Source organism: Malus domestica, chromosome 07 (genome assembly GCF_042453785.1).
Source record: "Malus domestica chromosome 07, GDT2T_hap1".
Classification (NCBI taxonomy): domain Eukaryota; kingdom Viridiplantae; phylum Streptophyta; class Magnoliopsida; order Rosales; family Rosaceae; genus Malus; species Malus domestica.
The window spans coordinates 9,376,731-9,401,447 of record NC_091667.1 but is presented as its reverse complement, the minus strand read 5'-3'; the positions used below and the strand labels follow the sequence as shown (position 1 = coordinate 9,401,447).

Below are 24,717 nucleotides of genomic sequence, written 5' to 3'. Positions count from 1 at the left end.
TTTTGTTTTCTTAATAATTTTATTTGGGCGTTTTTTTCGATTTAAATAATTTGATTTGGGGGTTTTTTTAATTTAAACTAGAAGATGTGCACACACTTTGTGTGTGAACAATTTCATTTTCTTTTTTGTTTTTGATTAAAGAGTGATTACTTTTTAAAATTTAAAAAAAGAGTATGAGACAATGACGATGAGATCTCTTAATAAGGGCATATTTTTCTTAATATTACATAATTACCATTTTGCCTTTTGTATGTAAATATTGTGTATCAAAAGTGAGGGCAAAATAAGAAAAATAGAAATATGATTGTTATTTTGTCAAAAGATACAAAATTACTATTTTGCCATTCTTTTTATCAAGAGTGTGTCTCAACAGTGAGGGCAAAATTAGAAAAAGCAGGGAAAAAAAGTTCACAGTGGATCTTCTCTTAATATATATATATATATATATATATATATATGGGTGTTTGAGTGAAAGAGATGGCATGATTTTTAATGTTTCTCCAGACTTTGCTTCGAGAACTAAGAAAAACCATCAGGTCTTATGATTTAGATCAGGTGCACCGTACCACTTCTCAGCACCCCTCCTGGCTGGTCACTCAAGCAGCTATCACGTGGCAAGTCAGCCACACCTTGACTGTCACGTCGCATTCCAAAATTCCATTAAAAATTTGTCCTAGCTGTGAAAAATAATTCAAAAGATGCTATGAACTCGAAATCTTGTTCGTTTTCATCTTGTCACTTAAAAAATTATTCTACTTTGTTATCAACCAAGACTAATAACTTTAGTTAACTATTAAACTTAATTGATACTGATTAAACCTAACTGCATTTCAAGTAACTATGATTTCTTCCTTCCAAAATTCATTTTCTTGAGAAATCAGACACTAATATTTATGTTCTGCTGTCAAATACATTCAACAATCCAAAAGTACATTGACAACATATATAGAATATCTTAGGAAGCACTAGTCTAGGACATAGTTGTTAACCATTTTTTTATCTTTATTTTCAGACTCTAAAATTGATGCTGAGAAGGAAGAACTAGGAAAGGAGATGCTTAAACATTGTGCAGGTCTACCATTAGCTATTACTGTGCTTGCGGGACTTCTAGCTAGAAAAGTCACAGTTGAGGAGTGGAAAAAAGTATACGAGAATGTTGATGTCTATATACGGAGAGGAACTAATCTTGACCAAGAATACAAAGGCGATCAAGAATATGCAGGTGCATTAAAGGTGTTGGCATTGAGTTATGACGACTTACCATATCGTTTAAAACTATGCTTTCTATATTTAGGCCACTTTCCAGAGGATTATGAGATACCGGTCCAAAGATTGACTCGTTTATGGATAGCAGAAGGTTTTATATCTTCAGCATCCCAAAGACATGGTTCAGCGGAAGTATTGGAAGATGTAGCATATGCTTGCTTAAGTGAGTTGGTGGAAAGATGTATGGTTCAAGTTGGAACACTTGGTGCAACTAAGAGGATCAAAACATGTCATCTTCATGATCTTATGCGAGACTTGTGCTTGGTAAAGGCAGAAGAGGAGAACTTTCTTCACGTTGTAAATTTTACCAGCACGATAACGAAGACAGCGACAATTCCTAAAGGTCGAAGACTTGCTGTACATGTGGAAACAGAATTTGTTGAAAGCTTTGCTCCCACAAGAAATGACCACCTTAGGTCTTTGTTATTCTTTGTCGACACAGAATCTGGATTCTGCAACTGGAAGAAAAAAATCTTGCGGTCAGTAGTATGCAACTTCAAATTGCTCAGGGTTCTAAAGTATGAAGGCATAAGGAGAGAAGTAGAATTGCCGAGTAATATTGGGAATCTAGTCCACTTAAGGTTTTTAAGTCTAAGGGGAAGTAGAGTAGAAGGGTTGCCATCATCTTTAGGTAATTTGGTATGTTTGCAAACTCTAGACTTACGCTTGTCTACATGGGGAGTAAAAGTACCAAATGTGATTTGGAAGATGAAAGAATTGAGACATTTATATTTATCCGATTGGTACGGAGGGAGGTTGAAGTTGGCTGCTCTTGGGAATTTGCAGAGTTTAGTCAATGTTGCAGGTGCTGATTGTGATTTGACTCGTCTTGCTGAATTGACCAATCTCAGAAAACTGTTCATAAAAGGTGGGGTGAAAAATATGGAGGAAATGTTGAAAACTACTGGCATCACATTTAACCATCTTCGATCTCTATCTGTGCACTCTTATAGAGAAGGTATACAAATGAATATGGTATTGAGTTGTCCTCATATATACAAGCTTGAGTTGGTAGGGAGAATGAGAGATCAATCATTGGAAGGTCTCCAGTGTTATCAGAACCTCACTAAGATGTCGCTGTGGCGGACTAAACTACAGTTGGAGAGTCTCAAAATACTTGAGAAGATCCCAAACTTAAGAATGCTTCGGTTGCGTGATGATAGTATCGATGAGAATGTTTCAGAAGTAGTTGTCTCAGAAGAAGGTTATCCTAATCTTGAATTTCTTTCACTTTCTGATTTGGGGCTATTAAAGAGTTGGAGCATAGAGAAAGGAGGTATGCGTAGTCTCCGCAGATTGTCTATTTCCGTGTGCAGCAAATTGAGAGCAGTTCCTGAGGGGCTTGAGCATGTTAGTACCCTCAAGGAACTAACAATCAGAGGCATGGATCGGGAATTCGGTAGAAGGGTTGGGGAAGGAGGAGAGGATTTCTACAAAATTCAACACGTGCCTTCTGTTATAATAACAAGTATTCTGTTATAATAACAGGTATTCGGGAGGATAGAGAAGTGGATAACTAACTGGTAAGTATGCTGCTACTTACATTTTGTTTGCTATTTATCTCTGTTTCCCACGGAAGAAAGTAGAAAGTGGATGACCGGTAAGTATGCTACTTACATTAATTGTATATTTTGTGTACCTTTTTCTTTTTCAGACAAAAACACATAAAGTGTTTGTTCCTTAAAAAACATAATTGTGACATATATCATAATGTTGCTTAATTTTGTTTTATACTTTTTAGATCATGGCAAGACGAGGAGCGAGAAAACAGAAGCAGATGCTGTAAGCATGGGCATCGTCTCAGAAATCGGGAGTGAACAAGTATTTATTGTTTCAAAAATAAAAACACACGAATTTGATTAGCAGCTACTCAATAAATAGTTTATATGCATGCCTTGGTGATTAGCAGCTACTCAAAAACGTTTATATTTTGTTACGACAAATAATTACATTACACAACTTGCTTACGATGCTCCATTTAATTCATGCATTAACATTTGTATCTACCATTCATGGAGAAATTCAACTTTTTTCCTCCTTTTGTATATTTTGATGATGAGAAGAAAGTGTTTAGGTGTTGTATGTTAGTAAAGTTTGAGAGAGAGAGAGAGAGAGAGAGAGAGAGAAATACCACAGGACAAAAGGGGGTAAGAGAATGCGACAAAAAAGAAAGGAGAGAGAGGAGTGGTTTGGGTGCTATAAAACCTTTCGCAGCAAACTGCACAGAAAACATGAATGAATGAGCAGCAAACAAAACCAACACATTAAGATTTTGTTTTGAATACTATTACACACACTGTTGCCGCACATCAGCCCTATTTTGGGGAAATTTTGATACTAAAGAAAGCTATAGAGCGCTGAAATCATGGCTCAGATAAACTTTTTTAAAAGAATTCTAAATAGCAATACATCTGAATGATTTTTTATTTATTTTTCAGCATAATGGACATCCAATCATATAATTGTAGAATACCAGATCAAATCAAATATTTTAATGTTTTTTTTTTTTGGGCTCGGGTGTTGTATGCAAAGGTTTGTTCTTTCCCTCCATCAATTACAAATACTCAGTTTCAGTGATCTTAGTCAAGACTCCCTAACATTGAAGCTTTGAAGATGTATTGAAACCTTTTTATAACAGTTTAGCAGCGATCCTGAAGCTGATAACCCCCACTCAAACAAATCTCCCCTCGTTTCTCTACGAAGAAATGAAAGCAAGAAGAAGCATACCAATTGATAACAAGAAGTAATGCTTCGCATTATCCAAACTCTGCAATGCGACAATGGCAACGGGGATGACAAAGTGGAGTGGTGCCTTCTCATGTGTATGCATAGGCTACCCATCTTGTAATCAACCATGGCTGTCGATGTCTCCAAGCTTGAGACAAGCAGATAAGGCAATCAGAACCAGGATAAAGGTTGTCGCAGGGGTAACCTACCATTTCATCAATTCACAAAAATTAGGACCCAAAAACATTTAAGAAAATGCAGAAATAAAAAACTATATCTCTCAAGTAAAATAACCTAGTTCTGAATACAATAAATAGAATATATCATCTCATCAATCAAGAGCGCTCAACATACTAACAGGGGGTGAAGAGCTTTCTTCCTTCCGCTTGGTCATACGCTCAAGCTAAACAATTGAATTGGGCATTGGGAAGTCTTTAGTTACTTAATTGCTTTGCTAGTTCTAGAGCATAAGGTTTACGGAGAGCTGACTATAAGAACCAGAACAACCTAATCCTACCACCTATTCAAAATTACATGATGTCGGAACAGTCAACAAGCAGCACCATCCAACCGAGGAGTTTTGTTTGCCCATTTGATTTGATAAACTGAAATGTTATCCTATTATATTGCACCTCCTTACAGTTGACCATTGAGAATTACCTGAGGTAGTACAGCAAAAGGGATGAATCCCCAACTAGCCCACCAGTGAATGATGCAGCTGGTGCCTGAATGTTGAATCAAGTCTTCCAAGAACGAAAGCAAGCACTTTATCTAGTATGATCAATGTATTAAAAGCGTGAGGCGTGGCTGAGGCATCCGAGGGATAGCCCGGCCTAGGCGTGAGGCATGAGGCGAACCCTCACGGGATTAAATTCTTTTATATATATATATATATATGTTTTATATATTATACATATAATTGTATAAAAAATAATACTTTGTACAATAAACATCCATTCTCAATTTATCATTCAAATCCATAGTCATTCAAAAGATAATATCATCTAAATTCATCATTCAAAGGTAATATCATCCAAATTCATCACTCAAAAGGTAATACAAACAAAGAAATCAATCATTCATCCAAATCCTCTTCATCTTAATCAAAATACAAACAAAGAAATCAATCATTCGTGCACCAACAATTTCCAGGTATTCTGGAACCTTACCATGCACCATACTCAATTCATGCATACAGTTAATGAACCAACAATTTATTAATTTATGCACCAACAACATATTCTGGAACCTTACTATGACCAAAACAGACTTATACTCAATTAGAGATTCCAGTTGAGATATAAGCATCATAGCGCAAAATGGAATGATAATCAGTTATGTGATGAAAAAAAGGGAAAAAAATTAACCAAAGACGACCAATTATGTGATGAAAAAACCACCAATTATGGCTTGAAAAGGGGAGAGTGTAGAGTAAAAATGGAATGATAATCAGTTAAATAGGCTTACTTGCACCTATAATTAGTTTAATGACTTTTATTAGACTTATCAGACTAATAAAACCTGGGATAAAGTTATTTAAATCTGATTTTCATAGCCTAAAAATGGAAAAAACTCGGTCAAAAACTGATTGGGCAAGAACTGTCCCATGGTACAGCCCAGGGAAGCCTAAACATAGCTCTACTATCTCTCTCTCTCTCTCTCTCTCTCTCAAAAATTGATTGGGCAACAACTGTCACGTGCTACAGCCCAGGGAAGCCTAAACATAGCTCTGCTCTCTCTCTCTCTCTCTCTCTCTCTCTCTCTCTCTCTCTCTCACACACACACACACACACACACACTCACACATCCTCTATTCAGTTTCATGTTCATAAGGATCTAACTAAACCATTCAAACCAACTTTGAGTGTTACCTCAGATCCTGTAACGACGTTTCAGTTCATATACCTAATCCAAACCTCATCAATGGAACTAACTTCTAGGCCACACAGAGATGGCTCATTACATCCTGCACCATTCTTGCATGGTTTATAACTTTATGGGAGCCATGGGTAGCAACATTCAATTTATAGGTTCTACCCTGCCAAACCTAATGCAGCTGCAGCTCCTTCAGCTAGGTAATTATTTCAAGATGCTCTACTTTGAGATTTCATCTGCTTTTCTAACAGCAGAAAGAATCCCTATTTGCTCAATATTCTGTCAATAAAATCTGTCTTTCCTTATGTATGGCTCAGACAACAAATGATAGTACATCATTACTCTTTGTTAGGAAGCTCAATGGCTTTATGACGCTAATGCAATATTATCGACTAATCCACTTAATAAAGATACGACTCCAGATGGTCTTGATTTCCAATAGTAAGATACATGAAACACAATACGAAGAGATGGCACAACTGTAAGTCTCTTACTAATTGTTTACAAAGTATTAACATATATTCAGCTCTCCTCAAAATCCCATTTTTTTTGTGGAAAACAAATCCAAAGCTATTCTTTGTTTGGGCGACAAGTCAGAAAGCAAATGTTAATATGTTCCGAGATTGCTTCATAGCAGCAGATTAGACTAATATGAAGATTGCAAATAACCATTTCAAAAACAAAAAGGCGAAGCCTGAGAGATTACCTGCCCATGATACACAAACGGGCCATATGCCAATGTAAAAACAGCCAGCCACAACAACAGCCCCCAAAACCGAAAGCAGCCAGAAACCCCTCACCAATCCTTTCCAACAATAATGCCTCAACAAGTAAACAAAATAAACAGGGGCCGCAACCACAAACGAATGCTTGAAGCACAACAACACAGCAAAAACAAGACCACCCATCAAGTCCCTCCCTTCCTCCAAACACGAAAGCGAAATCAACAAAATCCCAAGCAAAAACCCATTGTACTGGATATGCAAATGGTCTACAATAACAAGCATTGGCGACCAAACCACCAGAACCCAGATCATCTTTCGCTTCATCTAATCCCAATTCCTACTAAATCGATAAACCCCATAGAAAAGGCACAAATCCGATAAGATAACCGAGATTCTTTGGAAGTCAAGCACTGCGTTGGGGCTGTAGTTCAAGCCCTATTGGAGGTGACCGATTTGTGGGTCGATGAGATTGGCGAAAACGGAAAGGAAGAGCTCGATGTAGGCGAAGAATGGTGGGTAGTCGAGGGTCCAAATGCTCGTCTCGTCGGAGTACCAATGGGGAAAGAGGCAGAGGTGGGCTGTTTGAGCTTCCATGGAGTTGAAGATTCAGAGAGCAGCGAGGAATTCAATTAAGTGGAAAGTGAATTGAGGGGAGTATAATTCTGTTGTTATGGACCCAAAACCCCGACAAAACAGGGATATTTGGAAAAGTAGCCTAAATTCAGACCTTAAATAGAATTTTAACCGACTATTTATAATTTTTTTATAATTTTAACCAAAATTGGGTATGGGCATTTTTAATTAAATTTTTTTGCTTTTTTCTTGTTTTCTTTCAATGAAGTAAATTTGAGTCGATACAGTGCTTCCTCTTTCATGCTAATGAGGCTTTGTGGGAAAAGTTTCTATCATTTTCTCTACCCGACTACTTCAAAAGCTTGGAACCTAATTTGTGTGTCAAAATTGTATCTCATGTACTCTTCAGGTGGTAACCCCCGGAAGTTGATTAAAAGCTTGCTTGGGGCTGCTCTTTAGGCTGTTGACGGACTTACCACCAGGTACTTGGGTCATCTTAGAGACCGATAAAGCAAATTATGTTCCGTTTGCGGTTGTCATGGCTGCAGCTAGAGTGCTGAGGGCGTTAAATACATCTGTATTATCTAAAACAAATTGAGATTTCATTGTAAACAAACTTACTGCAGCTCCAATGATGGTGAATATGATGACAATGGTGGTAACAGTAATAAACCCCGTCAGTTCTGCTAATTACCGCTATCAAACAATCATGTTGTAAACATAACCAAAACACTCTGAAAGCACAAATCTAATGGAGATATTCTGCGGCAACCATGTAGCAAACAAAGAATCTTAACAAGGCCAAAGAACAACATAGACAAGTGAAGTGAAACACTCGATTTCTTCCCAGAGCAAAAAAACGAATACCATCCAAGGTTTTGCTTTCATTACCTACTAGCAAAGCATGTGCTGGTAGCTTACAACAATCTTCTAGTTTAAAGACGCATAACGCTAACAAAAAACAACTTGGTACACATGCCTGATCGCCCCCGATCAAACGAAGATTTACTCCAAATGCTTGAATCTGAAAGTCGCTTTAGTCCGCGAAACAAGGATTAGGGCCTACCTGCAAGAATGGTTTAAGGGCATCGTTTTATATTTCCACACGCGGAAGAATTCTACCTGAAATTTTGTGATACTGAATCATCTCAAGCCTTCAGAGAAGCCTTGTGTACCACGGTTTCTTTGTGTATTTGGTGGCAGCTCTTCTCAACAAGATCAACCAGTTTCTCCAAGTTCATAGCCCACGAATTCAGAACATTGTTGCTATCCTTTGCAGTTTGGAAACAGACTATTCCTACTGGCCTCTCAATCTTGGCCACTATTGCCTTGGACACAACCATATCCGACAGATGCTTCTCAGCTTCCTGTACAGGAAGGGGGCAAAGCTATAGATAAAACTAGAATTGAAAAAGAAAAATTGCACACTTCAAATAAGTCCAGCTATGGCATCCCAAAACCGTCAGATCATACAGATCACACTGTTATCATATATAAATACATTACATTATAATGATCATAGCGTCTACAAATATTCATTTCAAACTTTTTTTTTTATGTCTATATAAATAAAACAAAAGAGAAACCATTTGTCAACCCATAGATTCTCACAATTAATCGAGATTACCTATGGATTCAAATATCACAAAAATAAGAAATTTTGAAAAGAAAAGGAAAGAATGCGATAGCAAACGGACAATCGAGTGGAAGGACGGACAGCACATGAGCCGTGAGATTTACTATTCTAAGTTATGTGAATAAATTATAAAACTAATCATTATACTTCATTACAACAACTTATGTGTAAACCAGGCTTCGGGAAGGGTTGCCTTGGAAATTGGAACGTTAAGTTAATTGCAACTGATTACAATTTAGAAAAATGCTTAGCATCAATTGCACTAACCTTTGCGTTTCGACCTTTTCGCTTTATCAAATGTCATGTGTCTTTATTTTACACAAATAAAAAGACATTTAATGCCTTTCAATTCTTTTTATTTTTTATTTTATCTTTAATCCCAATCCAAAAGCATTAAAAAGTTCTCTTTCTATTTTTCTTTGTGTACAAAATGACACATGGCATTTGATAAAGTGAGAGGGTCCAAATGCCAAAGTTTAGCGCAAAGGTTGTTAGCACTCCACTTATATTTAAGCATGTTGCAACTAATCTGGATAGAATCATTCATTGTAACTAAGATTTCAATAATAAATGCAAAAGGATTATTGGGAGAGTCCAAAGGTTTTGCTAGCCAGATGTGGGATTATATGACTCGTTGTATCCGAAAATCAACAAAAGGATTATTAGGAGAGTCCAAGGGTTTTGCTCCACATCAAAAGGAATCTTGGTGGTGGAGGGAGGAGGTACAGGCAAAAGTCAAGGCTAAGAAGGAATGTTGTAAAGCCTTATACAAGGATAGAATCGAAGAAAACGGTGAAGGGTATAGAAGAGCGAACAAGGAAGTGAAGAAAGCTGTGAGAGAAGCAAAGTTAGCGGCTTTTGACGATATATATAAGCGATTAGATACCAAGGAAGGAGAGTTGGATATCTATAAACTAGCTAAAGCTAGGGAATTGAAGACAAGAGACTTGAACCAAGTAAGGTGCATCAAGGATGAAAATGAAAATGTTCTAGCTACAGAGAATGCAGCCAAAGATAGATGGATAGGGTATTTCTATAATCTTTTCAATGAAGAACATGAAATGAGTACTTGTTTGGGGGAGTTGAGTAACTCCGAAGAGTGTAGAAATTACTTCTTATACCGTCGAATCAGGAAGGAAAAAATGGTTGTAGCTTTGAAAAAAATGAAGCATAGAAAAGCAGTGGGTTCAGATGATATACCAATTGAAGTGTGGATTCTCTTGGGAGATACAGGCATAAGATGGCTCACAAACCTTTTCAATAAGATTTTGAAAACAAGAATAAGGGCAACGTATAGAACTGCATGAACCATAGGGGAATTAAGTTAATGAGTCATACAATGAAGCTATGGGAGAGAGTAATTAGCATAGACTGAGGCAAGAGATAGGGGTCTCAGACAATTAATTCGCGTTCATTCTAGGGTGCTCAACCATGGAGGCAATCTATCTCTTACGAAGATCAATAGAAAGATATAGATATATGAAAAAGGATTTGCACATGGTATTTTGTAGATTTGCATAGGGTCCCAATAGAGATTCTTTGGAGGATTTTAGAGAAGAAATGAGTACGAGTAACATACATCCGAGCTATAAAAGATATGTATGATGGAGCAATAACTACTATAAGAACTCATGAAGGATAAACCGAAAGTTTTCCAATAATTGTAAGGTCACACCAAGGCTCATCTTTAAGTCTTTACCTTTTTGCATTGGTAACGGATGAGTTAACAGGACATTTTCAAGATTATATTCCTAGGTGTATGCTTTTCACAGACGATATAGTGTTGAAAGATGAAACTTAGGAGGGAGTAAATGTGAAGCTTAACCTTTGGCGGGAAGTGTTGGAATCTAAATAACTTCGCCTAAGTAGGTCAAACACAGAGTATATGGAGTGCAAGTTCAATGGGAACGAAGGTGCAAATGTGTTAGGAGTGAGGATTGAAGATCAAGAAGTACAAAGAGCGAACACTTTCACTATCTTGGATTTATCTTGCAAAAGAATGGAGAATTGGATGGAGCCTCAATCATACAATACAAGCTGGATAGATGAAGTGAAAGAGTGCATCGCGTGGGTTGTGCGACCGTTGTATGCCACTAAAGCTCAAGGGAAAATATTATAAGACGGTAATAAGGCCAGCAATGCTTTATGGCACGAAATGTTGGACGGTGAAGCATCAACACGTACACAAAATGAGTGTAGTAGTGATGAGAATGCTTCGTTGGATGTGTGGGCACAAGAGAAAGGACAAGATTAGGAATCAGGATATATGAGGCAAATTGGAGTAGCCGAAATTGAAGATAAGATGAGAGCGAATCGGTTAAGATGGTTTAGACATGTGAAATGACAACATACAAACGCTTTGGTTAGAAGATGCGAGCACGAGACAAAGGCCCAAGGCCAAAGGAGTAGAGGAAGACTTGGAAAGAGACTAAGAAAATATTTGAACTACTTGGCTTTAACAAAAGACATGGCACAAAACCGAGCATAATGGAGTTGTAAGATTCATATAGCCGACCTCACGTAATGGGATAAGCTTTGTTGTTGTAATCAACTTAATAAAGCTACGATTCCAGATGGTTTTGATCTCCAATAGTAATATACGCGAAACACAATTCAAAGAGATGGCACAACTAGAAGTCTCTTACTAATTGTTTGCAAAGTATTGACTCCTCAAAATCCCATTTTTGATGAAAAAAAAATCCAAATCTATTCTTTCTTTGAGCAACAAGTCACGTGCAAACGTTAATATGCTCTGAGATTGCTTCATAGCAGCAGATTAGACTAACATGAAGATTGTAAATAATCATTTCAAAAACAAAAGGGCAGAGCCTGAGGTATTACCTGCCCATGATACACAAACGGGCCGTATGCCAATGCAAAAACAGCCACAATATCAGTCCCCAAAACCGAAAGCCGCCAGAAACCCCTCACGAATCCTTAACAGTAATGCCTCAACAAGTAAACAAAAAAAAGGTGCCACGACGGCAAACAAATGCTTGAAGCACAACAACAATGAAAAACAAGCCCACCCATCAAGTCCCTCCGTCCTCCAAACAGGAAAGCGAAATAAAAAACAATCCCAAGCAAAAACCCATTGTACTGGAAGTGCAAAGATCCACAATCACACAAAGACTAGTAAAACTAGCCAGTGAGAGCAGAGTTGAGGACATTGGCACATCAACTCCAATCTGCGCTTCAGCTTTCTCCAAGTAAGTCGACGCTGAGTTGAGCTTCTGGGTGAACTCTGCAAGCCCCTTCTGGACAAGACTTGCATAGACATGACCAAGAGGGACAGCCTCTACAGCAATTATGTCTGCAATAGAGTTGGCATGGATGAATGCAAAACCACTGCTGACGAAATATTTTTTAACATCAGTTCCTTCATGTACCGATATGAACCCGGTTTCAACTCGGCAAATGTTGCTACATGTCCAGGAAGAACATCCATATGCCCAGTGCCTGTTCGTATTATTACCATGTCCACCTGTTAAGACATGAATTGTGAAAAGTAAAGCTTACGGGTACAAATATCATCTTTGTATTTATGTTTAGGAATCTGCGGATATATAATCAAATGCAAACAAAACTTATGATCCTTGTCATCGTATCTTTGGATTACTGATCACACAATCAACAGATAAAGTTAAAGCCAAAAAGTTCCTGTCTCAACATAATCATGATATTTGGCAACTGACATTGTGACCCCACCCACTAAAAATAGTTGAACGTTACATTATCGAATTCTGTCAAAGCAAGGGGCAAAACAGTAGTTTTGGCACTAAAAAGGTAACAAGAACATTTTCAAAAATATGGTTTTGAAAGATATTAATCAGAACATGGAGATATTAATCAGAACATGGACCGTGGATGTGAACTTTACCACCCTCTACCGCTCGCCAGTTTGGGAAGAGACTTTGGGTCATAACATTGAATGAAGGGAAAAGACTTGAACTTTAATTTTTACTTTATCTACAGGAGGAACTCATTCATGAAACTAATCTCAGATAAAATTAAAATTAGTCATGCAACTAATCATTGTGTTTAGTTCCATATTCTTTTCATCTATCAGAAGCAAGTTCTGCTAAAAGTTTATGTTTCGTCCGTCTATCAATGTCAGAAATGCAGTGAAAAAAGGTTAATAAAGAAGGTTTTCAATGATTGTCCAAGGCCGACACTAAAAATGCAAGTCTTCAATGAAACTGAGGCGAATAACACATATATTATATAAGGAATACCATGCCGATCTCAAAATACATCACCAAAAGATTTCTTCTTTATGAAAAAGAAAGATTCATTTGGTTTTACAAGAATAAATCCAAAGTTAGCTCCAAATGGGAAAAATAAAACTAAGACACGTATAATATTTCATGATGTACTTACCTTGCTTATGCTCATGAGCAATGCATTACACAAATCATATAGGTAGAAAACTAACAATTCAATTGCCAACGGGACCATGACATTTTTTTTTTTGGGCATGCAACCATGCTCTAACTCACTCAGCTATGTTACTCAAGTCTGATTTCCATACCCATTTACCAATCAAAAGGACTAAAAGGAACAGAGCTTGATGAAGGAGAGGAAATGGAATTAAGACTACACGTTTTCCATCACTGGTTGGAATTTTAGTTTTCATTACAAGCAGTATCGATTTCTCATCCGATTGACAACTCCGGAAAATTTTGAAAAGGAACTTAATTTCCACATCTGTTCACATGTGACTCTGAATTATACATTTCAAAATGTATAGCACATGACTTATAAGAAAGAAAAAGATAACACAAATAAAGCATCCTTACATATAAAGTGAGATGAAGTTCAGCCTACAACAATAACAAAAGAAAACGGGGTGTATATTGCACCACTATAATCTGTTGCAAAAGTCAGTACGAAATAGAATAAGGAAGTGGGATATAAGTACTCGAAATGTTTGAAAAATATGAAAACCAAGCAATGACTGCAGCCTGCAGGACTAAATCATTCATGGGCCAAGCACATCAAACGATATGGATTCAAAGTTACATTTGTTTCTCCAACACTGTCAATAGAAAAGTAACAAGAATAGATCAAAGTGAAAACATGGTACCGATGATTGGAAATGCTAAATGCATACATTCAAAATCCGAAACAGAGAAATGCTTAAAATCAATCTAGCAAAGACATTTTTATATAACAAGAATAATCACCACGATTTAGATGGAAGCTTGACATCGAAACAAAATACTGAAACAAGAACCAAAAAGTCAACTCATATTCTGAAAAATGGACTTTCACAAGGAAACGTAAAACAGAGTCCCATACAAGAAACAGCACAAAAATATTAATGCGGCGGCATCTTTTGTAAGTAGCATTGCATCTCTGTGATGATTTGAAGACCTATTAAATGAAATGGTTACATCCTATAATATATCTTAGAACTCATATATCATAATCCGCCTTCCTACATTGATCAGTCAATCAAAGATGTACAGTGTCATTGAACTTTAAAGTCGTTTAGCGAAAACACTCGAACCGATCGAGAATCCAAAATTAGCTCCAGCCCCAGTAAATTAACAACTAAAAAAAACCCATATTAGTTCAAAGCAAAATCAAAGCGTGTGTGAATCGACATTAATATCGAATTAGCTCCCAACCCATCCAAACCTAATCAAAACAGCAGAATACCCAATTCAAACTAGAGACAACAAATTCGACTTGAAAACGACAATTAGCACCAAACCCACACTAATAGCACATAAATCTCAAATCAAACCTCAGATCAAAAAATTGCAGAAAACCCACAACAAATCTCTCCGAAAACTGACCTCTTTGGCCTAAAGTTCGGAAGCATAAGGGAGCACAAAGTTGACAGTGAACTTAGTAGGGATCAACAACGGGGTTGCATGCCGAGGCTTTCATGAAGGTCAATGGGGTCTTGGGGGGTTCTATGTGAGGCACCACTTTCTTCCACAAGTAAAATCGGCTGGGGCAGTCGCAGAGACGTTGGTGGAGAAGGGACGGGCCTTGAGGGGATGGCGGATCGGGTCAAGAGGGTCGTGGCTCGGCGCAGCATCGTGGCAGAGTGAGGGGTCGCTCGGCTCTCGCAGGGTCGGGGAGAGAGATAGAGAGTGGCGGAGTAAGGGGTCTTTCGGGTCTCGCAGGGTGAGTGAGAGAGAGAGAGAAGGGGTGGAGTATGGAGAAAGGGTTTGGTTTGTGTTTCGGAAAGGGTAAATCGCCAAAATGATGGTAAGATTTGCATAACTCATTAGGTACCTTTTTTTTATGGCTAATTCGCTGTGGTTTGGCCGGAAAATGGTTCGAAAGTAGCTATCTTGGTCTACTTTCGAGCCATTTTTCAGCCAAACCACGGTGAGTTAGCCATAAAAAAAAGTACCATTCTCTTCGTCTTGTCGACAAATATGATTTTCGTTTTTGAATCACTTGATTTCGTTGAGTATTGAAGAAGTTATGAAAATTTAAAGTTTACGCAGTTTCCAGCGAGTTTTCAAGTTTTCACTCGGACCAGTCAACTTTGAAGCTATTTTCCGGCCATCTCCGGCAATCATTGGACTTTGAAATAGTATAATCTTATTCTACACTTTCCTATCTTCATTTTGATATATTATAGGTCTAATTTGCTTAAGAAACGATTGAGTTACGAAGCTTTGAAAATTGCCTAAACTTCCTCCGGGACACTTAACGGAGTTTTTAACGGAAAGACCAAAATGATGGATGGTGGAAAATCTCAATGACCACTTTTATCGTTTTGGAATCTCAAGAACCAAAGTGATGAGTTATGCAAATCTCAGAGACCATTTTGGCGATTTACCCGTTTCGGAAATGGCTTCTCGCAGGGTTACAATAATTGTTTCGTAATCTATGCAAAAAAATCATGAGTGTATCGGTAGGATACAAAGGATTAATAAGCACAAATGAAATAAGATTTTGTTTTGAATACTATTACACACACTGCTGCTGCACATTAGCCATGTTTTGGGGAAACTTTGATGCTAAAAAAAGCTACTTAACACTAAATCATGGCTCAGATAAACCATTTTCAAAAGAATTCTAAATAATAATTGTAGAGTACCAAATCAAATCGGATATTTTAATGATTTGTTTGGGGCTCGGGTGTTGGCTGCAAAAGGTTTGTTCTTTTCTTCCATCAATTACAAATGCTTTAAAAAACACCTAATCCAAACACTTAAATATCATTTATCTACTTAGTTTCAGTGATCTTTAGTCAAAAGACTCTGTAACATTGAAGTTTTGAAAATGTATTGATACTTTTTTATAAAGGTTTGGTAGATACCGTCCCAGGGAACCTTTTTAAGTAACAAAATTTAATGAGAAAATCATAACAGAAAAGTTACAGAGCTGATGGCCAAACAAAAATGCATACAAAGAGTTAGTAAAAAACGCTCAAGCGAGTAGCGATTACAGGGACTACTATTCCAATATGCACACATATCAATTCTACTTGGGCTAGCTTAAACTTGTGACAACTTAAGCATAGGTCTCGGATAAAGGTTCGTTGGTAATGCGAACTTCACATTAGTTAGCATCTGAAAATGGCTAGCTATCCTGAAGAATGATAACCCCCGACTCAAACAAATCTCTCAAGGAAGCCCCCTCGTTTCTCTGCGAAGAAATGAAGCACACACATGTTAGACAATAATCATCATTAGATCGTTAATAGTTGTTTTTGTACTCATAGTAAGAAACACAGACAAGTTTATGTAAAAGTTCAATAACTTGTATATACTCACCACTCGCAACGAAGAAGTAGCTAGTTATGCGACAAAAATGGTTTCCTCTACCACTGTTTGAGAAGATAGCAATGTATGGAAAGGAAAATACAGGTATGTTCTCTCACAAACTTTCAATCTTTTATTTATTTATTTATCAGTTGATCATACATAAGAGGTCGCACTTGGTGCGATGGCAAGTGCCTTCGCCCATGAGCAGTAGGTCTCGGGTTCGAGACTTGGGAGCAGCCTCTCCATAAATGGGGGTAAGGCTACCCGACATTCACCTCTCCCAGACCCTGCGTAAAGCGGGAGCCTTGTGCACTGGGTACGACCTTTTTTTTTTTTTTTTATCAGTTGATCATACATATCCTTCCATTTGGCACTGCACTGAACGAAAAAAAGGGAATTACTCTGAAAAGAAAAGCAAAGATGGAAGGATATGATGATTATGAAATGGCTAATGGTTGAGAAACGTAGTTGTCAATTAATTTGGTTTCAATATTGTTTTTCAGACCCTAAAATCTATCCAAAGAAGAAAGAGCTAGGAACGAATATCCTTCAACATCACGTGGGTTTGCCATTAACCGTTATTGTGCTTGCAGAGAAGACACACTTGACGAGTGGGAGACTGGCATTGAGTTATGATTAACTTACTATATGGTTTAAAACTATGCTTTCACCATTTTGCCCATTTTCCTAAAGTTTATGACTATACTGGTAAAAAGATTGAGTCAACTATGGATGGTAGAAGGTTTTATATCATTAGCAAGCGTAGAGACGATGGAAGTTGTATCATAGAGTTGCTTAAGTGAGTTGGTAGTCAGGTGTATGGTTCAAGTTGAAAAACATGGTTCAACTAAGAATATAAAAACTTCTTGTCTTCCAGTCTCGTATGTGAGACTTGTGCATTTAAAAGCAAAGAGGGGAACTTTCTTCGTATTATGAATTTGTCGATGGGTAAAGTTCAAAGACTTGCCGACGGAAAGGTCGATAAATATGCTTCTGCAAGAGATGAAAGTGATGGACATTTGAGGTGTTTGTTATACTTTGGCCCAGAATACTATGATTCATACTGGGAGAAAAACCTTGTACGGTCACTGTTCACGCATTTCGAACCTGCCTAAGTGTTTAAGTTTCAAGGTATGCTGCAAGGTAAGTGTTTACCGAGTGAAACTAGGAATCTAGTTCACTTACGGTTTGTGAGTTTGAAGCACACAAATTATAGAGTTTTCATCATCTGTAGCTAATTTGGTATGCGTGCACACTCTAATTTACACTTTCTACGGACGTTGCTGAGAATATCAGATGTGTTCAGAAAGATGTAACAATTGAGACATTTATATTTACCCTGAAGTTACAGAGCAAGTAAGAAATTTGTCGTTGGCTACTCTCGTCAATTTGCAGACGTTAGTCAATGTTTCAAGTAGCTACTATCACATCCCAGTTTCGGTTTCACCGTAGTAAAATATTGTCAGTTTTGGGCCACACCTTTACAGTTTTGTTCTTGGACTTCGGCACGAGCACATAAAAAGATATTGTCCATTTGGGAGCCCGATGTCCTCGCGAACGGACGGTGATTGTAAGATCTCACATTAACCAACGAAGAGAGGGTGATGTGCCTTATATGTACATGCTCTCCTTCCTATAGCACGAGGTCTTTTGGGAACTCACTGGCTTTGGATTCCATCGGAACTCCAAAGTTAAGCAAGTTTGGACGAGAGCAATCCTAGGATGTGTGACTCACTGAGAAGTTCTCGTGAGTTCCCAGAAACAAAAATGTGAAGGAATGATAAGCCCAAAGTGGATAATATCATGCTACGACGGAGTCGAGTCTAGGATGTGACAACTACTGTGATCTAAATGATCTGGTTAAATTAACCAATCTTAGAAAATTGGTGTTGAAGGTGAATCTGTCTAAAAACTGGGATAGAATAAGCTTCACAATTAACAATCTCCAGTCGTGGACTCACATAGTATATATTAAGTTGTCTTGAGATATACAAGCTACGAATAAAGGGAAAATTGAGAGGTTACCAGAAGGGATCCTGTGCTTTCCAAACCTTACCAAGCTAACACTGTCCGGAATTCTTCTCAAGGATGACAACATCGAAATACTAGAGAAGCTGCCAAGATTAAGAATACTTTCCCTTAATCTTGAGCATCTTCCACGGCTTTTCCAGGACCACACGTTTTCTCCAGTGGTGGCTTTCTCATCTTGAGCATCTTTCCCTCAGTTGCTTCCTTGCGTTAATGGAGTGAAGGGTGGAAAAAGGAGCCTTGCCCTAATCAAAATGTAAATTATTCCTTTTTGCATATGCACTCTTCCAAACGTAAATTATTCCTTTTATGCATATGCACTCTTCCAAATGTTTCAACTGATTCACTAAACAATTGAATAAATAGCATGTGAAGGAGGGGAAAAACAGAAAAGACATCTCCAGTTAACCACTTTAATCAATCAGAAAAACAGAAGTCGAAAAAGAAAGCTTGTTTAATTTTTTTTCTTTCTGGCGAAAACCAGAGATATGGCTGAGGCGGTAGTTTCAATGGTAATCGAAGGGCTCAAAGACAGTCTCTTTGAGGAGGTGAAGTTCTTGAGTGGAGTCAGCGATCAAATTGAGCATGCACAAACCGAGCTACTTTTCATGCAGGGCTTCCTGAAAGATGCAGATGCAAAACAAGGAGACAGTGAAGTAGTACACATTTGGGTTCAAATTATAAGAGAGGCTGCTTATGATTTGGAGGATGTCGTTGAATCTTTTGCCTTGAAAGTTGTTCTCAAAAGGGGAGGAAGTGTGAAGCTTGTTCTGAAAAGGTTTGCTTGCATCCTTCACGAAGTCGTTTATCGTCACAAGGTTGGTTCAGAAATTAGGAGCATTACGGCCAAACTTTCCGATTTGAGGTCGAAATTGCCAGGTTATAACATCCAGCAAATAACGGGCACGCAATATGGAGATGCCACTTCTTTTGAGAGGCAGAAGGTGTTGTGCGGAAGCGTCAAATATGAAACCAATAAGCAACAACGGCAAAATATGATAAGACAAATAATCCAAATGACACAAGGATTTATATTGGTTCGGCGTAAGCCTACATCCAGTTCCGAGACGGCGAGGAAATTCCACTAATATCAAAAGGAGATTACAAATAGAGTTTTAACTCTCAAACCCAAATCCCACATACACCCAATAGCTCTCACTAAAACAAAGAACAAATGGAGAAAATGGAAACATATACCAAATTCCTTCTCTCCCAAAAGCCACAACATGTAGCACAAATATCTTTGATTGAGTGATCACTAACCAAGGGGGAAAGCAGCAACTCTATTTCAATTGGGAGAGTCGAATGCTCTCTCCTCTGCTCACTGATTAGAGCTGTCAACAAACAACTCCCTTTTTCTCCTCTACTGCCGCTCCCCTTCACCAAAGGCATAACCAAAAAACATATAATAAACAAAAGGAACAAAACCATAATTGCCACATATTCTTTGCCTTTGTAAAAGCCACAAATCAAGGGCTAGACATCATAATGATGTCCCCCTTTTTCTTATTCTATTTTATTAGCCGAAAGGTATTGTCCACTTGGTCACAAATCCAACAATCTCCACCTTGACCAAGTTCCGAAAGCATCACAGAGAATCGAATCAACAATCACCATAAACACCCAAAGTACAAACTAAAACCAACGGGAACTAAATCAAATTCCCCAAACTTACCAGTGCTCATAACAATTTCCACCTCGACTCAAACTGTACCAAAGCCAACGAAAGTGAACATTTCTCTACCGTCTTCTCCAAATTTGCAAATCATAAGTGCCTTGATTAAAAAAACAAAAGTGATTCAAATGAAGAACTGAAATTCTTCAATATCACCGACAAAAGATCAAGCACACCATACCAAAGTTGGACACACAACGAACTCCACCTGCTCACAAACACCATGGTCTTAAACTGCACCAATAGACTCATTCACATAGCATGGCACATTCTCCAAGTCAAAACTGATTACAAATTTGGCAACAAAGTCTCATATACCACATACAAAAATATGCCCTTCACTCAAGTTTACCATCATCACATGAGCACCAACAGGACAACCAAAATTTCAAATTCAAATAATCAGCAAGAGATCCAAAACCATACCTCAACTGGAGTCTTCAAGAAAACTAATTGCAGATGATGGAGACCAACATACCAAATAGCAGTGGCAAACAAATCCAACCAAATATCCATAGACCAAAGTTAGAAAGCATATAACTTGCCTTCTACAAGAGGGTTCCACACAAATGTTCCGCATTAGGTGTCTCCAAAATAGTGTGGTGTCTCACTATCCAAACTTACAGAACTTAACAAATTGGCCCTCACTGAATTCAACTTTACCAAAAAAGCAAAACCATACCAATATCCAAAACAATAAAAACACCGATGAAGAGCAACTGACATAACACAAACATACATAGAGGCTACTAAGCAACTTTCTCAAATCATAACAAAGAATCCTTACAAACTCTTAAATTTCCATATGTAGCAAAGAGATTTAAGAGTACCCACAACACCAGATTCCTTTTTTTTTTTTTTTTTTTAATATTTCAGATCTGGTGTAGCCAACTATCATCATAGAACAAAGTCGAAGTCGTCATCGACGACATTCGCACTAGCACCAGCATTATCTTTCAGTTTTGGGCAATCAACTTTCCAATGCCCTTCCTTGCGACAATAGTTGCATGTGTTGTTTCTGATCTTAGACTTCGATCTCAAATTTCCTTTATTACTACCTGAACCATATTCCCTATCTCTGCCTCTTGCTATCAAAGCCTCAGAATGAGAATCATTCAAATTTCCAAATACTTTGTTCTTTAACTCTCTTGAATTCAAAGCGGCTTTTACATTCTCCATACAAATAGAATCTCTCCCATATAACAAAGTTTCAACAAAATTCGCATACGAAGGAGGTAAAGAACACAACAAAATCAAAGATTGATCCTCATCATCAATTTTATTATCCATACTTTTCAAATCCATAATAACCTTATTAAACTCATCAAGATGGTTTTGAATAGGTGTACCTTCAGTCATACGGAGAGTGTACAAACGTTGCTTCAAATACAAACGATTGGTGAGGGATTTGGTCATGTATATACTCTCCAACTTAAGCCACAAACCAGCTGCAGTAGTTTCATTTTCCATCTCACGAAGAACTTCATCAGATAGTGATAACATAATTGCACTATGTGCTCGATTCAAAGCGTCTTCTTTTTCTTCAGCAGACCAATCTTGTGGTAAGGCCTCCACACCCTGTAGAGCCTTAAGCAACCCTTGTTGAACTAGCACAGCTCGCATCTTAACCCGCCACAGGCTAAAATCATTCCTCCCATTGAATTTTTCAATATCATATTTCACCGACATATTCGAAGGTTTCATAGACATATTAGTACAAAGCCCCAAGTCGAAACTCAGAGCTCTGATACCACTTGTTGTGCGGAAGCGTCAAATATGAAACCAATAAGCAACAACGGCAAAATATGATAAGACAAATAATCCAAATGACACAAGGATTTATATTGGTTCGGCGTAAGCCTACATCCAGTTCCGAGACGGCGAGGAAATTCCACTAATATCAAAAGGAGATTACAAATAGAGTTTTAACTCTCAAACCCAAATCCCACATACACCCAATAGCTCTCACTAAAACAAAGAACAAATGGAGAAAATGGAAACATATACCAAATTCCTTCTCTCCCAAAAGCCACAACATGTAGCACAAATATCTTTGATTGAGTGATCACTAACCAAGGGGGAAAGCAGCAACTCTATTTCAATTGGGAGAGTCGAATGCTCTCTCCTCTGCTCACTGATTAGAGCTGTCAACAAACAACTCCCTTTTTCTCCTCTACTGCCGCTCCCCTTCACCAAAGGCATAACCAAAAAACATATAATAAACAAAAGGAACAAAACCATAATTGCCACATATTCTTTGCCTTTGTAAAAGCCACAAATCAAGGGCTAGACATCATAATGATGTCCCCCTTTTTCTTATTCTATTTTATTAGCCGAAAGGTATTGTCCACTTGGTCACAAATCCAACAGAAGGAACAAAGGCAAAGTTATCCTCATGTTATTCAACGTGATGTTGTCGGGTTAGAGAAGGACAAAGAGAAATTAGTCTCGCAGTTGGTGAAAGAAGAAAAAGGCCTCCAAGTTGTATCTATTTGGGGGATGGGCGGTTCAGGAAAGACCACTCTTGCAAAACAAGTTTATGATCACAATGAAGCTATTAAGCGTCACTTCGATTGTTTTGCTTGGGTGTGTGTATCACAACAATGCCAAGGAAAAGAGGTTTTGGAAGATATTTTGATCAAGCTTACTCGTGCCACCGAAAAAGAGGACATAGAAGAAATTTTGAAAATGAAGAAGGAACAAATAGCAGAAAGGCTTTGCATCATCCAAAAAGAAAAGAAATGTTTGGTGGTTCTTGATGATATTTGGACTCCTGACGCGTGGAACTCTTTAAAACCTGGATTTCCAATTGGTGAGGAAACAAAGACTCGTATATTACTCACCACTCGGAAGAAGGACGTTGCTGAAATTGCTGGAGAAAATTGTTCTGTTCATGAATCTCGTATGCTAGATGATAAGGAAAGCTGGGAACTGTTTAAGAAGATAGCAATCTCTCGAAGAGATCAAACAAGTATGTTTCTCTTTTCTCAGTCAACTCTATTACCATTTATTGCGTCTTTTTTTTGTTTATCTGTTAAGCCTAATAAAATAGAGATTACTGCATTTCATTTATGCTTTCGATAAAGTACGCACATAATTGTCCCTAATCATTAAACGTAAGGTGCATTTGTGTCACGCACCAGACCCGAGTAGGTGAAAAATCCCGAATCCCGAACAAAAGCCAAAAGTTAAAAAAAAAAAAAAAGAATAAAAAGAAACTGGAACAGAGTGAAAAATAAATTCTTATAAAAAGAAACTCAAGAACTCTTTACATGGCTACAAAGAAAATAAATAAATTAAACTTTCTAACGTCACATCTAATTCAATCTCATCTCGTCTACCCTTTTGATTGTCTAGTTCGAAAAGTTGCATAATAATAGAGGGGTGAACTTCAATAGCTCAATTGGGATATAATTTTACCACAGTAAATTGACTAAACTAAATTAAGTGTCATGGAGTATTATAATCAAATATCAGACATTTATCAAAACCAATGCAAGAATGCAATGCAAACTCTTTGTCTATTCCCGTTAATTTATGTAATAATACACGCGGGTCTGCACGTCTCATACCATGCATTTTACTACTGAGTTATCGTTCGAATGTGTTTTTTTATACATACTAGCCTGAGTGACACAGTCATCCCAATTTCCCCTTTTGTTAGTCATTTTGCTTAACTCTTTGTCGCCAGTCCCAAATTTACCAGATAAAAACCATGTGCACTTTGAGCTGACTTGAAACCTAGTACCGACCAAGAGTTAAACTTACACAAAAGATCCTTTCCACTACCTCTAGTTTCTTTCTTAATACTGAAGTTCCAACCTCAACTCCCAACATAAGTCGATCACCAATATGCCATTTCATCTTTCACATATATCACAATGCTTTCCAACAATTCCACAATCAACAATAAATAGCATTTCAATGAACCAAAGATGCACAATATTAACATTAACCGCATTGATCAACCAATAAGATCAAATATCACTTCATGAAATTAATAAAGTTAATATCTATAAAAGTCAGCCATATTACTCCTACTTGAAGACCAACGCAAAGCTTGTGCCAACGCCACGTCATATGAACTGTCGTTAAGTTTTTCCTCCCATAAATTTGGAATTCCTAGTTTCATAAAAAAAAAATTAAATAAATAGATTACTATATAATCCCAATATAGGAACCACGAACTTAGTCCTTTATTTCAAAACACTAGGATTCCGATGTTATCGTTTAACATCCCTTCCCTTTAACAAAATTAGGCCCTTTAAGTTTTGTAAATTCACTTAGGTCCTCAAATTAATCTCACATTTACACACGCTGCCATGCTGGACAAATAGTAAGCTTCTGTGCAATTGAATTACATAAATTAACCATATTTTTGTGTGATTACAGTTCTACCCCTGAATTGCTGAAAACTATAAATAGCTCCAAAACTTCACTAAATCTTACAACAAGGTCCAAGGTGTAGGAACT

At 37.6% G+C, this 24,717-nt stretch overlaps 1 protein-coding gene, 1 long non-coding RNA gene and 1 pseudogene across 6 annotated transcripts in view; 1 reads left to right on the top strand and 2 right to left on the bottom strand.

Annotated features, from left to right (window-relative positions):
• LOC103445040 (putative disease resistance protein At1g50180) overlaps nt 1–24,717 on the top strand; it is a 116,788-nt gene that overhangs the window by 89,548 nt on the left and 2,523 nt on the right. For 2 of the 4 annotated variants that reach the window (XM_070825216.1, XM_070825217.1), the window contains one exon: nt 1,013–1,072. In XM_070825216.1, the coding sequence (XP_070681317.1) occupies nt 1,013–1,072 (60 nt within the window). Of the gene's footprint in view, nt 1–1,012; nt 2,867–3,007; nt 3,234–24,717 lie in introns of those variants that run through there. The other 2 variants (XR_011583013.1, XM_008384005.4) reach the window with 2 other exon arrangements.
• LOC103445039 (uncharacterized) lies at nt 3,667–7,297 on the bottom strand. Of its 2 annotated transcripts, XR_011583018.1 has the most exons (3): nt 6,575–7,254; nt 4,654–4,764; nt 3,667–4,198 (listed from the first exon to the last, which is right to left on the bottom strand). It is a non-coding gene; the product is annotated as an uncharacterized lncRNA (long non-coding RNA). The 2 variants fall into 2 exon arrangements; XR_011583017.1 differs by lacking the exon at nt 4,654–4,764 and having other exon boundaries at nt 6,575–7,297.
• On the bottom strand, nt 11,696–15,035 carry LOC103429527 (ATP synthase subunit delta', mitochondrial-like; annotated as a pseudogene).